Source organism: Ceratotherium simum, chromosome 5, assembly GCF_057802395.1.
Source record: "Ceratotherium simum simum isolate JZ-2026a chromosome 5, ASM5780239v1, whole genome shotgun sequence".
NCBI lineage: Eukaryota > Metazoa > Chordata > Mammalia > Perissodactyla > Rhinocerotidae > Ceratotherium > Ceratotherium simum.
This window is the reverse complement of record NC_141904.1, coordinates 91,296,134-91,310,061: the sequence shown is the minus strand read 5'-3', so window position 1 is coordinate 91,310,061 and position 13,928 is coordinate 91,296,134. Positions and strand designations below refer to the sequence as shown.

At 58.2% G+C, this 13,928-nt stretch overlaps 1 protein-coding gene across 1 annotated transcript in view; it reads right to left on the bottom strand.

Moving 5' to 3' along the window:
- Positions 1 to 600: 600 nt before the first annotated feature.
- LOC106800309 (nuclear pore membrane glycoprotein 210-like) overlaps positions 601 to 13,928 on the bottom strand; it is a 50,887-nt gene continuing 37,559 nt past the window's right edge. Inside the window, exons 9-18 of the mRNA XM_087431699.1 lie at positions 13,141 to 13,268; positions 12,911 to 13,046; positions 11,360 to 11,422; positions 10,938 to 11,117; positions 8,229 to 8,309; positions 7,086 to 7,217; positions 5,644 to 5,802; positions 2,701 to 2,792; positions 895 to 1,069; positions 601 to 699 (exon numbers count right to left, since the gene is read on the bottom strand). Coding sequence (XP_087287825.1) covers positions 601 to 699; positions 895 to 1,069; positions 2,701 to 2,792; positions 5,644 to 5,802; positions 7,086 to 7,217; positions 8,229 to 8,309; positions 10,938 to 11,117; positions 11,360 to 11,422; positions 12,911 to 13,046; positions 13,141 to 13,268 — 1,245 coding nt within the window. The remainder of the gene's footprint in view (positions 700 to 894; positions 1,070 to 2,700; positions 2,793 to 5,643; positions 5,803 to 7,085; positions 7,218 to 8,228; positions 8,310 to 10,937; positions 11,118 to 11,359; positions 11,423 to 12,910; positions 13,047 to 13,140; positions 13,269 to 13,928) is intronic.

Genomic DNA, 13,928 nt, shown 5'->3' with positions numbered 1-13,928 from the left:
GACCTCTGGGTCAGGTATCTAGCTCTCCAGGCTGCCATGTACGTGATGAACTGACCTCTGGGTCAGGTCCCCTAGCTCTCCAGGCTGCCATGTACATGATGAACTGACCTCTGTGTCAGGTATCTAGCTCTCCAGGCTGCCATGTACGTGATGAACTGACCTCTGGGTCAGGTCCCCTAGCTCTCCAGGCTGCCATGTACGTGATGAACTGACCTCTGGGTCAGGTCCCCTAGCTCTCCAGGCTGCCATGTACGTGATGAACTGACCTCTGTGTCAGGTATCTAGCTCTCCAGGCTGCCATGTACGTGATGAACTGACCTCTGGGTCAGGTATCTAGCTCTCCAGGCTGCCATGTACGTGATGAACTGACCTCTGGGTCAGGTATCTAGCTCTCCAGGCTGCCATGTACGTGATGAACTGACCTCTGGGTCAGGTATCTAGCTCTCCAGGCTGCCATGTACGTGATGAACTGACCTCTGGGTCAGGTATCTAGCTCTCCAGGCTGCCATGTACGTGATGAACTGACCTCTGGGTCAGGTATCTAGCACACGACTCCGCTACTTTTAGGCGCCTGCCATGTTCCAGGCACCGGCTGGCCGGTCAGACCCCGGGTGCCGGTTTCAGCAAATCACAGACCTCGCTGGGCCTCAACTTCCCCGTCTCCGAAACGAGGTCGTCACAATCAGTCATCTCCAGGATCTGAGCTCTGACAGCCAGAAGACGACGTGGCTCTTCACCTAGGTCCTCTGCCCCCGAGTTATTCTTAAGTAAGTTCTGACACACAATTTCTCAGCTGGAAAGTATATACGTTCACTTTTACACCCACAAAGGGAAAACAGTACCTCGGCACTGTTGATTTCATTACTCTAAAAAGCAGGGAAACCATGATCCTACCTTTACAGCAACGATGATGGTTTGGTTGGCCCCGAAAGGCTCTTGGGCGGTCACTTCGATTGTGGACCTCCCGATCGCAGACCCAGACGCAAGGAAGCCTTTCTCGTCAATGTGCACGAGGGGAACCTTCTCGGGCCCATCCAGGACACGGTAGCTCAGAGATGCTGCGCCGTCCCTTTGGAAAACAAAACAGACCAGTTCTGACAGACAGTGGCAGCAGGAGTGGCTCACAGCACGGGGCCCGGGGTTCCCAACTGCTCCTAGGAGAAGAAAAGACCCAATCGTGGCCCCGCTGTGCATCAGGACCACGTGCTGGCACCCCATCTGCAGACTCGTCCGTCACCAACAGGAACCTAATTTGGAAAACCGATGGTTCCCAGGAGAGCATCGCTTCCCGCTCTTGGGAGCAGCGCGCACCATGGGTGGTCAGCGGGAGGATGGAGTTTCATGGGACATTTGCCGGAGGAGATTGTTTCTGAGGCCAATTGTTTTCAGCTTACTAGATAAGGCAGCCTGGCGTGGTGGAAAGAGGCGGAGCTTTGAGGGAGACAGAACCCGAAGGCAGTCCCAGGGCCCCTGCGAACAGCCGTGTGCCTGCAGGCACATGGCGTCCCCTCTTGGCCTTGGCTTCCTCAACTGTGAAAATAAGAGCAATCTATTTCCAAGGGCTGGCAACAAGGTAAAAATGGGCAAGTTGCTCAGAAAGTGGTTTGCAAAACTGCTGATAATGTGCACTGGGTAGAAGACAAATTATGCCGTATTTTAGGCTCTTTTACATATTCATTAATATACTATATGGGAAGCAAAGGCCTCTAGCTCCCAGGGCTAGCCCCCTCTTGACTCTCTCTTTGTATCCCAGGCCCAGAGACCATCCTCAGGTGACTTTAAGCAAATATCATTGCCTCTGCCATAACTTTGATCCTCGTCAACTCCCTCCTCTTAACCTGCAGAACTCCTATGCATCCTTCAAGACCCAGCTGAAGCATCTGCATCCATGACACGCCTCCCCTACATCCTGGTATGGAAGGCCCTTCCTTGGGCTACAGCTTGAACATTACACCTCGTTTCGTTGTAGCCCTTCTCACACTGAACTCCTCTCTTCCCCACCAGACCCCTCAAGGGCACCAGCTGGCATCCATCTCTGTTCCGGAGCCTAACACAGAGCCTGGTGCTTAAACACTTTTGGCTGAACTAATACCGCGTGTGTATGTCATGAACACGTCAGTGCTTATGGTCCTTACAGTCCCCCACTTGGCAGCTGCAGTTCACACGCAAGTCATTGGCATCAAAGGCGTCCCCTCTGAAACCGAGGTAGGGTGATGTTTGCAGACACGCTTAAAACTGCGCTTCCCAGACGTGAGCGTGCAGCCCCGTCGCCCGGGGACCTTGTGACCGTGCAGATCCTCACTCTGCAGGTCTGGGGGGGGCCCGGGATGTGCATTTCAACATGCTCCCGGGTGACGCCCACGCTGCTGCTCCACGGACTGCGCTCTGAGCGGCAAGTCTTGAAGACACAGGGTGTCTGAAAATTGAACACTCTCAAGTCGGTCCTTTTCCCCCTTTGAAGGACCAGATTTCAGCAGCAGGCATTAAAAGGCTCCTAGGCTCCAGGGAAGAGAAGAGTAGAAGGGGAGGGCAAGTCCACGGTGAAGAGGACGAGGAAGGCAGAAGCTGCCCGTTTCAAACACAACACCGAGAAGGTGCACAGTTGGCTGGAAGCATCCTCGGCTGCTGACAACCCAAAGGAGTCAGCGGGCGTGAGCGCAGCATGGCCGTCTTGCTGACAGCAAGCGCTGAGTCACGCACCTGTTTGTCTGAAGCTTTATACAGGAGTTGGGCGACATCAGGATTTGCTCTGCTTCTACTTCAGGGTTCAGCAGCAGCAGCTCTTCGTACACCTGCGAAAGAGGGCACGTCTTAGTTCCTGCGATAGACTGGAATCCTGTCCAGGATTCTGCGTCTCCCCCCGCAGGGAGAGCCCAGGGGGCCCAGGGATGAGACATGCTCTTGCAAGCACCTGCCAGGTGGCTGGTGACGTGCCGGTGAGGGCTGACCTTTAGGAGAGGCCAAGGGCACGACGAGAAGCAGGCAGGCGAGCGTGGTGCTCCTGATGGCAGCTGCCTCCCGGAGCTGGAAGCAGGGGCCTCTCCCCGAGTTCCCGGGGAGGAGACTTCGTTTGCCGGGATGTGTACACGCGAGGCAGCATGTGGAATTACAGGGCCCAGGGTCTGCTCGGCTGTAACTCTGCCAGGACTGGAGCCTGGAGAAAGTTCCATCTAAAGGCTCCTTTCTCTCAGCAAGACAGCCTGCTCCTCGTGGTGACCAGCTCCAGAACATGCCCCATTCCACCGCTTGGCCCTTATCTCGCTCCCCTCAGTCCTGCCACGCTCTACAGGATCTGCAGAGAGCGCTGCAGGGGGCCTCGGGTGAACTCAGGCCAACAGATGATAAACCTGATAATGTCGGATGGAATCTGGATCCTGTCAGCTCCCTAGGGGCCCCAAGGCCCTCGATGGCTCCAGAGGCCTCAAGTGGCAGCACCTACCCCAGAACTCCAGACCTCTCTGCACACATCCTCATGCGCCCGACACCCTTCTAAGGCCCCTTCTCTGAGGACCCTCGAGCCTGGATGCCGAGCACTGCTTTGAGGCCCCCCCCCCCGCTTCTGATCTGATCAGACCAGCTGCATTCGCCTAAGGTCCCGTGTCTGAGATCGTCTGAACTGACGGGTGATCTTCCAAGGGGAAACTGGCCTGATTCCCCACCTCCCAGCACTGCTGTGTTCTGAGCATATATTTAAGCCTAGATTTGCTCGTCTGTAAAATGGGTCTAAAACGAATAATCCTTGCCACGCCTGTCTCGAAGAGCTGTGGGACCTGTGTGACACACTGAGTGGCAGCACTTCCTAAACGGTGACTGACAAACGGCCCTGGGAGCTGGACGGGGTTCTGTGTCGGGCGAGTCCTTCCGCCAGGCAGGCAGCGTCCGGAGTGACGCAGCCTCGTTAACTTCACCTTGGACACACAGACTGTGCAGGAAATGCATGTACAAATACGTTCCCTCCTATTTTTCCTAAGGAAACAGGTATTCTCTGTCGTCCCTCTTTAGATGGAGGTGAAGGTACAAGAGATATCTCCCTCTCCGTTAACTGTCAGAAAAGCAACAGCACAAGCATCATGGTAAAGGGCAACTGATCTTCAGCCTGTCAGAGAGACAGCAGGGAGCGGTGGGGCCTGTGGCCAACGGGAGAGAACAGCTCTATCAAGGGGAGGCTGCTTCCCATCTCCTGCTGATTTTGCCATGTGGCAAAATGCCATGTCTTCAGGACAAGTAGCATATTGGATTTTTATACAAAATCATCCTATTTTTAAACGTTGGCAACAAATAAAAGCTTTTTCGAAGCACTGAAACCAAATACGTCTCTGGGCCGGATCCAGCTTCTCTAAGTTTCTGAGGTACTCAAACTCCTTCTGCTGTCAGCTAGGGAAACTGAGGCACAGAGCTGTTAAGTGACCCAACTGGGGCCACAGAATCTGGAAGTGCAAACCCCTGTCTTTAATTCCATGAGAGGTGCCAGAACTTAATTTTACTTTTAGCCAGGAAGAGGATGTCTGTATGTGTTTACGTGTCTGTGTGTGTTTGTGTGTGTATGTGTGTGCACGTGCAGGCAGGGGTGAGGAGCTTGGTAAACAGGCATTTCTTTCTCTGAAAATCTGCTTCTTTCCCTGACTGGGCATGTGCCTGCATTAGAAATGGTTTATTTTTTCTTGAAGAGGGCGCTGGAACCTGTTTCTTTTCTCATATTTCTCACTCTCAGTTTTTCTTTGCAATTTAGGGGTCCCGGGGGTTCCTAAGTCCCAGACTAGCAGATTGGGGCCCTTGAAGCTAGAAATGTTCTTCAGAGGCAACCTGTCCCCTCCCGGTTTTACAGAGGGGTCCAGGGGGCGGGGGAAGTAGGAGGGAGGCTGGAGAGAGACGGGGGGCCAAGCCCTGAGCGGGAGAAGGACGCTGGGCTCTGGGACCTGACTCAGCCTCCCTGCACCCTCTGGGGCTCTGCACAGGCCAGCTCCCTCTCTGAGGCTCGGTTTCCATCTGTCAACCAACGGGCTGCCCACACGGCACAGCCCTCAAGGCCTTTCGGGGCCCCCTGCCCACTTGCTGGAACCTGGCGAGGGCTGCTCCGCCCCCTGGGGCCGCAGGCTCATCGTCAAGCAGCGGCACCCGCAGCTCCTGCCCCGCAGGCTTCACGGGAGCCCTGGGTGAGCGGCACTGGGCAGTGGGAAAGCACGGCTGCCTCTGGCAAGCGCTCCATGCGTGTTTGTGAAATAAATACAGTTAAATGCATGCCCAGCTCACACGACTTTCCAGCCTCTTCCTCTCGAGAAGGCACCCCAGATGCCAAGCTCAGAACTGTTTGCTATTTTTGGAACATGTCAAGCTATTCTGTCAAGCTATTTCGGACCTCCAGGACTCTGCACGTGCCATTCCCTCCTCTAGGCCTGCAGGCCGACCCCGCCCATCCTGCAACGTCACTCCTCCGTGGAGCCCGTCAGCCCGCCTGTGAGCCCCCAGAGCACCTCATCTACCCCCAACCCCAGACCCCTGCAGAAAGAGCACTCCTCGGGGGCAGGGCCCCCAGCCCTGCGCCCACCCGCAGTGTGCCCACACGGCCCCTGAGAGGAGGAGACGGGCTGCGGGGTCGGCACTTACCCTCCCTCTAAGGGTGGCTTCTGCACACCTGTCCTTTACCTGGATTTGGATCTCATCAGAGAGTTCTCTGGCGAGGCCATGCAGCTGCCCAGCTGTGGGGTCCAGGGCCTTGACCACCACTCTCAGCCCGGTCCGGCCTTTCACCCGGCTGTGCACGTTCATGGCAAAGTTGTACTGTGACGGGAGCCGGAGCGATGCCTGGGACAGACAAACACGTCTTCAGGGAGAGCCCCAGGGCCCCAGCACCCTCCCAAGGGCAGAGCCGTGCAGGAGTCCCAGATTCCCTGACAGCTGCCTGCCTGATCTCAGAGGCTGCTGCCTTCCTGCACTGCTCAGGGCCTGCTAACCCCGGGGCGGCAGCCCACAGTCGGCCCAGCACCAGCGCAGCATGCCCCAGCTCAGTTTCACCACGTTCACAGGTGCTCGTGGAAGAGGCTGGGCCACCCCACACAAGCCAGCATTCTACGGCAGGATCTCTTAGAGCCTTCAGCGTGTAGGAGTGGGTTATGAATCACTAAGAGGGACGCGAGGCTTGGCGGTGCTCCCCCGGACGGCCCCCTGGTTTGGGGTGTCTGTGAATAGGTCACACTACCCAGGTACCACGCGAGCAGTCTGGGGATGCCCCCGGCAGTGGGGACAGGACCCTGGCCCCACCAGGTAGGCTGGCAGGCACTCGTCCTACACTAGAGGAGCTTCGGGCAGCCTCTAGGAAACCCCAGGCCCGTGCCTGGCGCCCTCCCCAGCGCCCCCCCACTGTCCACAGATAAGGCAAGAAGAAACCTCCCAGAACCACCCCTACTCGGGTCCCGCGTGACCTGGGGCTGCAGCCTGGAGTCCCCAGGGCTGGCACCAGTCCCATTTCCCCACTGGCTCGCTGGGCGACCCGGGGATCCCCTACCCATGGCTGGGCTTGGTTACCACTGGAGGGTTACTCGGTTCTCTCCAGCACATTCCACCTCTGAGATCTGAGGAAGGACTACGTCCCACCAATGGAGGGCTAAGCGGAGGGGAGTGCGGCCTCTGGGATAAACCTGGAGAAAACCCCCAGCTGCCAAGCATTGTCTCAGAAAGGGGTCAGAAGCTAGAGACCAGGGACCCTGACCAAGACCCTATGACATTCTGGCACTTCCATGACTTCCCTGCAAGGCCGTCATTTTGCTGCCTTCTGTCAGGAGGGTTACCCACTGAGGGCCTCTGTAACGGTCAGCAAGAACGTGCTGGAAATGAAAAGGGCTGTGGACAGGCCTGGGTACTGCGAGAGGGATCGCTGGGATCCCATATTTCTGGACCCCAGCAGGTGTGAGAGTCAAGGAAGGATGCGGGGGTATGAAGAACGTGGCGGCAGCATTTGGGAGAAAGAGTCCTGATGAGCCTCGAGAGGGGCAGCGAGGGACCAGGGCCCGCCTGGGCGTGAAGGTGCAGACCTCGTGTGCAGAGACACTGGCCTGGGATGGAGGGTGGTGCTCGGGGTGGGTGGTTACCTCGTGGTGCCGCCCCCGGATGTCCACGATGTCCCGCTTGGTGGCCGACCAGTGGAAGGTCAGGCCTGGCACGGCATCGCCGAAGGAGAAAGGGTTCTGGTCGTTGGTGATCCCGGTGATGTAAACCGGCATCTATAGGGGAGAGGCCAGGCCCCGTGACCACCAGGGTCCCACCGCCGGGAGGGCCCCAAAGCCCGGGGGCACCGCCCGCACGGCCTCTCCACTGCCTGGGCACCTCCCCGTCTCCTTCGTGCAAGGGGAGCCGCGCCCGGCTCTTCCCTAACCAGAGACGGACTCGGCACGGTCCGATGAAAGAGCAAAGCATGAAACGCGAGACAGAACGAGCCCCTCCCCACCCTGTCCTCCCGGGGCCCAGAGCCCCGCTCCTGAAGCGACCCCCCGAGCTCTCAGACGCCTGCAGCCCTGGCAGCACGGCTCGCCCCGCCCCGCAGCCCCTGCTCCGCTCCTCTCCCTCCAGCTAGCAGGGGCTCCCCGCTCACGGGGGATGGGCGCGGGTGGGACTCACGGTCTCCCTCCCCACGCTGACCCAGAGCCTACCAGACGGCACGGGGAGGCGACGCAGCCCAAGGGCAGACAGACTCGGAGCCCGGCCGCCTGCGTGGCCTCCCGGTTCCGTCGCTGACAGTGGTGTGGCCGGGGCAGCCGCCTCAAGCTTTCTCATGCTCCCTTCCCCGCCCGTGACATGGAAACGGCACTGGCAGCTACCTCACGGGGTGGGCAGGAACAGCCAGTGACCCAATGCACAGAAAGCTCTCGGCAGGGGCACGCCACACAACCGCTGGCTCCTGTCACGTGCCGGTGCCGCCCCAGGCGCGGGGAGACGGGGGCATCGCTCAGGACCGCCCCCCAGAGCAGGCGAGGACACAGGCACCAAGCGAACAGGGGCTTCGTGCTGTGAGAGGCACCGTGTCCTGGAGCAGGAAACCGCGGGGCAGGTCCCTTTGGACAGTGAAGCGGAGCCCGCAGGTCCCCAGGGTGAGCAGGTGAAGGGCATGGAGAAGGCACAGTGTCCCAGCAGGGGCTCCCCCAAGCTCTTCCGGACCCAGAACCCAGAGCCCCAGACCCGGCAAGAGGCTGCTCAGATAGCACAGACAGGAGGGGCTGGAGAGGTCCCCGCCTCACCTGGGTCCCCGTCCTCATCCGAGTGATGGGGGCGCGGATCCTCACCGCCTGGAGAAGCAGCACCTCCACCTCCACGAGATCCTAGGAAAAGGGCCCTGGGGCTCAGGCTGGCCGGGGTAGGGGCGGTGTTGGAGGGGCGGTGTTTCGGGAGGGGACCCGCCAAGGAAGGGGGCTCCTGCCAAGGCCAGCTCAGGGTCACGTAGCTAGAAGGCACCCACAGGGTGTCCAGCACGATGCTTCTCTGCCTCAGGCTACCTGGCTTTGTGGGTGGCTCACCCCACATGGATCTGGCCACTGCCCTCCCATCCCCTTGGGGGGTCCCCGCCTGGTCTTCTGAGCCGATAGACCTGTCTGATCCAGATGCTCCAGGCGAGCGCTGCAGAGACTTGGGGGCAGTGACTGGGGACTGTTCTTCTCTAGGCTGGGCAGCCCTTACAGGACAGGTCTCCAGACCCTGCCAACCCCAAATCCAGCTTGTCGAGCTCTCTGAGCAGAGTACAGGGATGAATGCAGGAGGCAGGCAGAGTATGATTAAAGCAGACCTTATACTCTCCTTCATTCTGAACTCTGTATTCCTATTAATCTGGCCAAAGGCTAACTTGATTGGCTTACTCATAGTACTCTTGAATCATGCTGAATCCAGGCTACTAGACTCTTTTTACATGTGCTCATGCTGAGCCCAATTCCTGTTCTTTGTGATCTGGGCTAACACCTAGCAACCAGTAGGCTCAATAAACACTCATTCCCTTCCTTCCCTTCGTCCTTCCCACTGTTCAGTCTCCTCCTGCCAGTCCTGGCCCCTCCCTCAGCCTTGGGTGCTGATTCTTGGACAGATGGAACTAGAAGCTTCTGACCAGAATCACACATCCTCCGTGGACACGCGGGCTTCAGGCTGAGCCGCTGCCTACCTGGGCTCAAGGAGACGCCTTTCAGATGGAGCTGGTGGCACAGCCTCTCCATCTGCCAAGGGGCACCAGGACCTTCCCCCAGCTCCCCTCCCGACCTGCCAGACGGGGCTGCAGAGAGGGAGGTGGCCCGCAAGGGCAGACCTCAGAGAGGAGTGCTGGCCAGGGGGAAACACACAGCTGGGGGCCCCTCAAGCTGACTCTCCAGCCAGCTGCTGTTTCAGCCACCCGGGCCCCCAGGAGAAGAAAAAGGAGCCAGTTCCTAAAGCCAATCCTTTCTTTAAAGAGAGAAAATGCAGGGCCTCCCTGCTCCTTCGTCTTACTCTCCAGGACGTCTGTCTGAACCCTGCTGTTTGCCACAGGACAGACTTTCATTCCAATGCCTTGTCTTTAGAAAATCGGTAGGCAGCACCAGGGCATCGACCCCGTGATGCAGAGGGACTCTGTGGTTTAACTGGGGTACGAGGAGAGACACTGAAACTGTGGGAAAGGGAGTAAGTCAACGAGCTCAACGTCGGATCACAGGCAGCCTCGGGGAATGAGGGCGCGTCAGCCTCCCCTGCTCCGGGGCGGCACCCACGCCAGCCCCCTGGGTGCCGTGTTTAGATGCGTCAAACTCGGGGGGCTCACGGACTGCTTTCAGAGGGTCCAATTCCCGACAAGGAAAGAGATAACTGGCTTCTGAAAAGGTTCTTGTCCACAATCATGTCACACAAAACAAACGCTGTTCCTAGAGCCCAGGTTCCGGCCCCACAAAGCAGCCCCCCTGATGCAAGTCACTGCAGGCCAAGGATGTCAGGAGAATCCAAGCACCCTGCGCCCTTCTCAGGAGGTGGAAACCATCTCCATCTCCATTCTAGAGGCCCAAAGACGGACCCACGCCTGGGAAGGAAGGGAAACCATCAGACTCGGAGACACTAACTCTCACCTGCTCAGAGTCAGTGCCACCAACGCGGGGCAGGAAGGCCCTCCTGGGGAGAGGACTCCCCTAACTCAGCCTTCTAGCATCTCTGCTGACCCACGAAAGCAATTAGTGAGTATCCCGCCCTGGGCTGAAGGGACTGGGGAGAGAACTGCACCTCCAGCGGAGCAAAAGATATTAGTGGATGACCCAGGTTCGCTTTTTCTCCTGGAAATACAAATCCAGGTCTGAAACACTATTGGTGTTCAACTATCCACGCTTACAGCAGCTAAGCCAGCACATGCCTCTGAAAACCCACACTGCAATCCACCAAGTGTGTCAGAGCCAACAGCATCCCTCCTCTTCCATCAGAACATCCCCAGGCTCTGTCTGAAATGAACGGACAAAAGGCTGAGAGCTCTGACGTCAGCCGTCCCGGATGAAGTCCTGGAACCCCTATGCAGCGGCCGTGGGCCACTAGCTGGCTCCTTAGGCCCCTCATCCGCAAACAGAGACAGCAGCAAAATGCACGAGGATGCTGAGGACTAGAGGAGGCGAGTGCAGAGTCCACTATCACAACCGCTGCCACCTTCATGCACTGGATGTCCCCAGGGCGGGGGCTTGGAGACCTGTCCCTTAAGGAGCAGCTGGGGAGACTCAGTCTGGAGAAAAGCAGCCTTGGCGGTCCAGGTGCCCCCAGCTGGCAGGGCCATCCCAGGCAGGGGTGACAGACGGGGGCTGTGGACTCAGAGGGCAGAAACAGGACCCTCAGAGAGGGGTGGGCCTCAGCAGCAGAGCCCAAACCCCGTAAACAGGGCGTCCTCCCCGTCACAGCTGGCCAACTCGCCAGTGTGCCCCATCACTAGAGGGCCCCGTGTCCGCGATGGAGCCCACGCCCGTTACCTGAGACACGGTGACGAGCTTGCCGGTCTCAGCGTCCACGGCCTGCACGACCCCTGACACGGTGCCGTTGCCGATGGCAAGCCCCCGCACCAGCCCGGCGCCGTTCACCACCGCAACGCTCTCATTGCTGATGGAGAACAGGATGTTGACCTGAGGCTGGGGGCCGCCCTCGGAGGTGATCTGGAACGGGGAGACACAGCAGTGCCCGTCAGCCCCCGTCCTCCCCGCCAGCCCACACCTTGTCCTCAGAGGGTGAGGGCGCCAACACCCTGGAGCATTCCACCTTAGCCGTTTCTGATGCCCAGGGTGGGCAGGCATGCCTGGAGCCAGGCGGGGGTAGGCGGCAGCCCGCATTGCTGATGGCATTGCTGACGGCTGGCCGCAGGTGGGGCTGGGGCAAGGATGTGGCGTTTGGCTCCTACCTGCATCATGGCCCCAGTGATCAGCGTCACCTTCCTGGGCATCAACCTAAACGGGGGAAAGACCTGGGTGTGGAGACACAAGACAGAAAGGGGACTGTTGTGTTCCAAGCTCACGCAGTGGGGCGAAATCCACACCTCATGTCTTCAGGGAGCGAGAAACATGCTGTGTGGACATCACTCCTCTGTGGAGACTGACTGGCGAGGGTCTGGGTTGGGGCCAACTCTGGTGGAGCCTGAGCGGTTCCCACAGGATCTCATCCCACCCCCGGCCCAATGATCCACGTTCTTGGTGGCGGTGGTGGGGGGCGTGTTCCACTGTGTGAATGCCACGTGGGAACCATGAGAAATGTGCACTCTCCAGCCCACCCAGACCTGCGGAACCAGGTGGGGTCCTGCGCTCTACCAAGTCCTCCGGGGGACTCCGACATATGTCCAAGTTTCCAATCCACTGCCTTCCACATTTCCCCAACACCTCTTTGGAAGGTTGCCTTTCATCAAATTTCTCCAAACTTCTACTGACAAATTACCTTAGAATAGTTCTCTACTTCAATGCCCTAGAAACTTTTCAGACGAGGAGAGCGGGGCTCGGGGGGCAGGGTCGAGGATGCCCCTGTCTCTGCAGCAGGGCAGAGTGCCAACACCCTCCTCCCGCAGCCCCAGGCCCTCGCCTGGCAGGAGCGGCGGAAGAGATTGTAGGGCGAGCAAACGCGCTGCTCGGCCAAGGGGCTGCTTTGTGCCTGAGGACTAGTCTCTGCAGGGCCGCGCTGCTTATGGGCAGAGTGAACTCCTGTGCGCCGGGAGAAGAAAGGGGCGCTTCCATCTGTAGGCACGATGGCATTCACCGGCTTTACAACACAGATTAACATAAAGACCACCGGCCCCTGCGTGGCCAAGACCCACGGCAGGAGCCCCACAGTTTAGTGCTGCTGCGGAAGGATACGCTTGGACACGATCTCCTGGCCACGGCTGCCTTGTGCCCTGGCGACTGTGGGGCTCCTGTCAAAACCTAACACCACGAGACAGCCCCACGTTACACACTGAGATGATGCTGGGGGACGAGAGAGCTCCCTCATGCAGGAACTGCTTGCTCCAGGAGCTCCCGTGACGGAAGCCCACCACTTCCAAGGGCCCGTTCTAAAGTTCAGACTGTGTGTCCACACACGAGCCCAAATTTGCCTGCAGCTTCTACCCAGCCACCACTTTCCGGCACTGCAAGGGTTTAAAGAACGTCCTGCCATTCCCTTGCCGTGTGACAAGTCGTGCCCCTTCTCTGAGCTGCATCATGTCCCCTATGTCTCAGAGGGGGATGAACTCAGCCCCTTCCTCTGGCGTTGCCCCCCAGATCCCCCCAGATGGGACTAGTAAAGGCTCCCTTTCAATCAGAGGACGCTGTAGGGCACTGTAGGCTTTTCATTTGGCCTCTCCACGGTGGCTTCCCGGACTGTCTCTAAAACTCCCCGCCTATCACAAAAAAGACATACTCCCCGCTCCTCCCGTGCATGCGGCAGGGGCTGCGCTGACCCCGTGCGGCCTGAAGACGAGCAGCTGTACCTCGATCTGTTGTGGGGCCGCGCTGATTCTCTGTCCGGCTTTATCAGTCACGGTTGCAGTGAGACTGGTCTGGCCAATGGCCACGCCATGGACGCGGAACGTGGCAGTGTAGTGGTCGAGGGCCTCGTCAAGGGCCCTGGAAGAGAAGGAAGGGCTGGGACTTCTCCACCCGGACAGACTGGTCGGCGCTGTCCCTGAGATGCCCTCCTCTGCCCCCTGGGAGGACTCACACCAACGTGACGATCTGGGAGGCTGCTCGGAGCTTCAGGTCCATGAAGGCAAAGTATTTGGCCAGGAAAGGCTTCTTGTGCAAGTCCAGCACGCGGACGTATGCCTTGACCGTCTTCCCAATCTCCACCTACATCGTGGGGGACAGAGACTCAGGGGTCGCCACTGAATGGCCAATTCCACCAGTGTTGGCACCCTGTGACGTTCTGAGAAAGTGTTACCAACCTCAAACCCATGCCCTGGGAATCGGGCATAGGCCACCCGAGTCGATCTCCAGACTATCAGCCCATCAACAAATGACAGTTAAGTGCTTACTGTACACAAGGGCCTTGGGGATACTCAGATGCATACATCACACTCCCCACTCTTAAAGAAGAATCTAGTAAAAGAGATAAGCCACAGCTTAGAACGGCAGCAGGCATACAGTAGGAGTTCAATAAGCGCACAGTGACGCACAAGTTCACACCTGGCAGCATACAATACACATAGTAAGACTCTTGTAGGAAATGAGAGTCAGAAACGCTTAGTGAAGACACAGAAGTCTGGTCTGCACATAATCAGTGGAAATAAGGTCATAGGAGGAATATTTGAGGCTGTGTGAGAGAATACTGGCTTTTTAAGTAGTGCCCATTCTCTCCACTCAGGAACACAGGAGCCTGACAGCAGCCCTCTGTAGGCCTAGCTGCAGTTACTTCAGGTACTTGGAGTAATAAAAATTGCCTATTTACATTAAAGAAATGTCTAGATCTATCACATATTCGTTTTGCAAAAGCACTTGGCACTAGTGAGT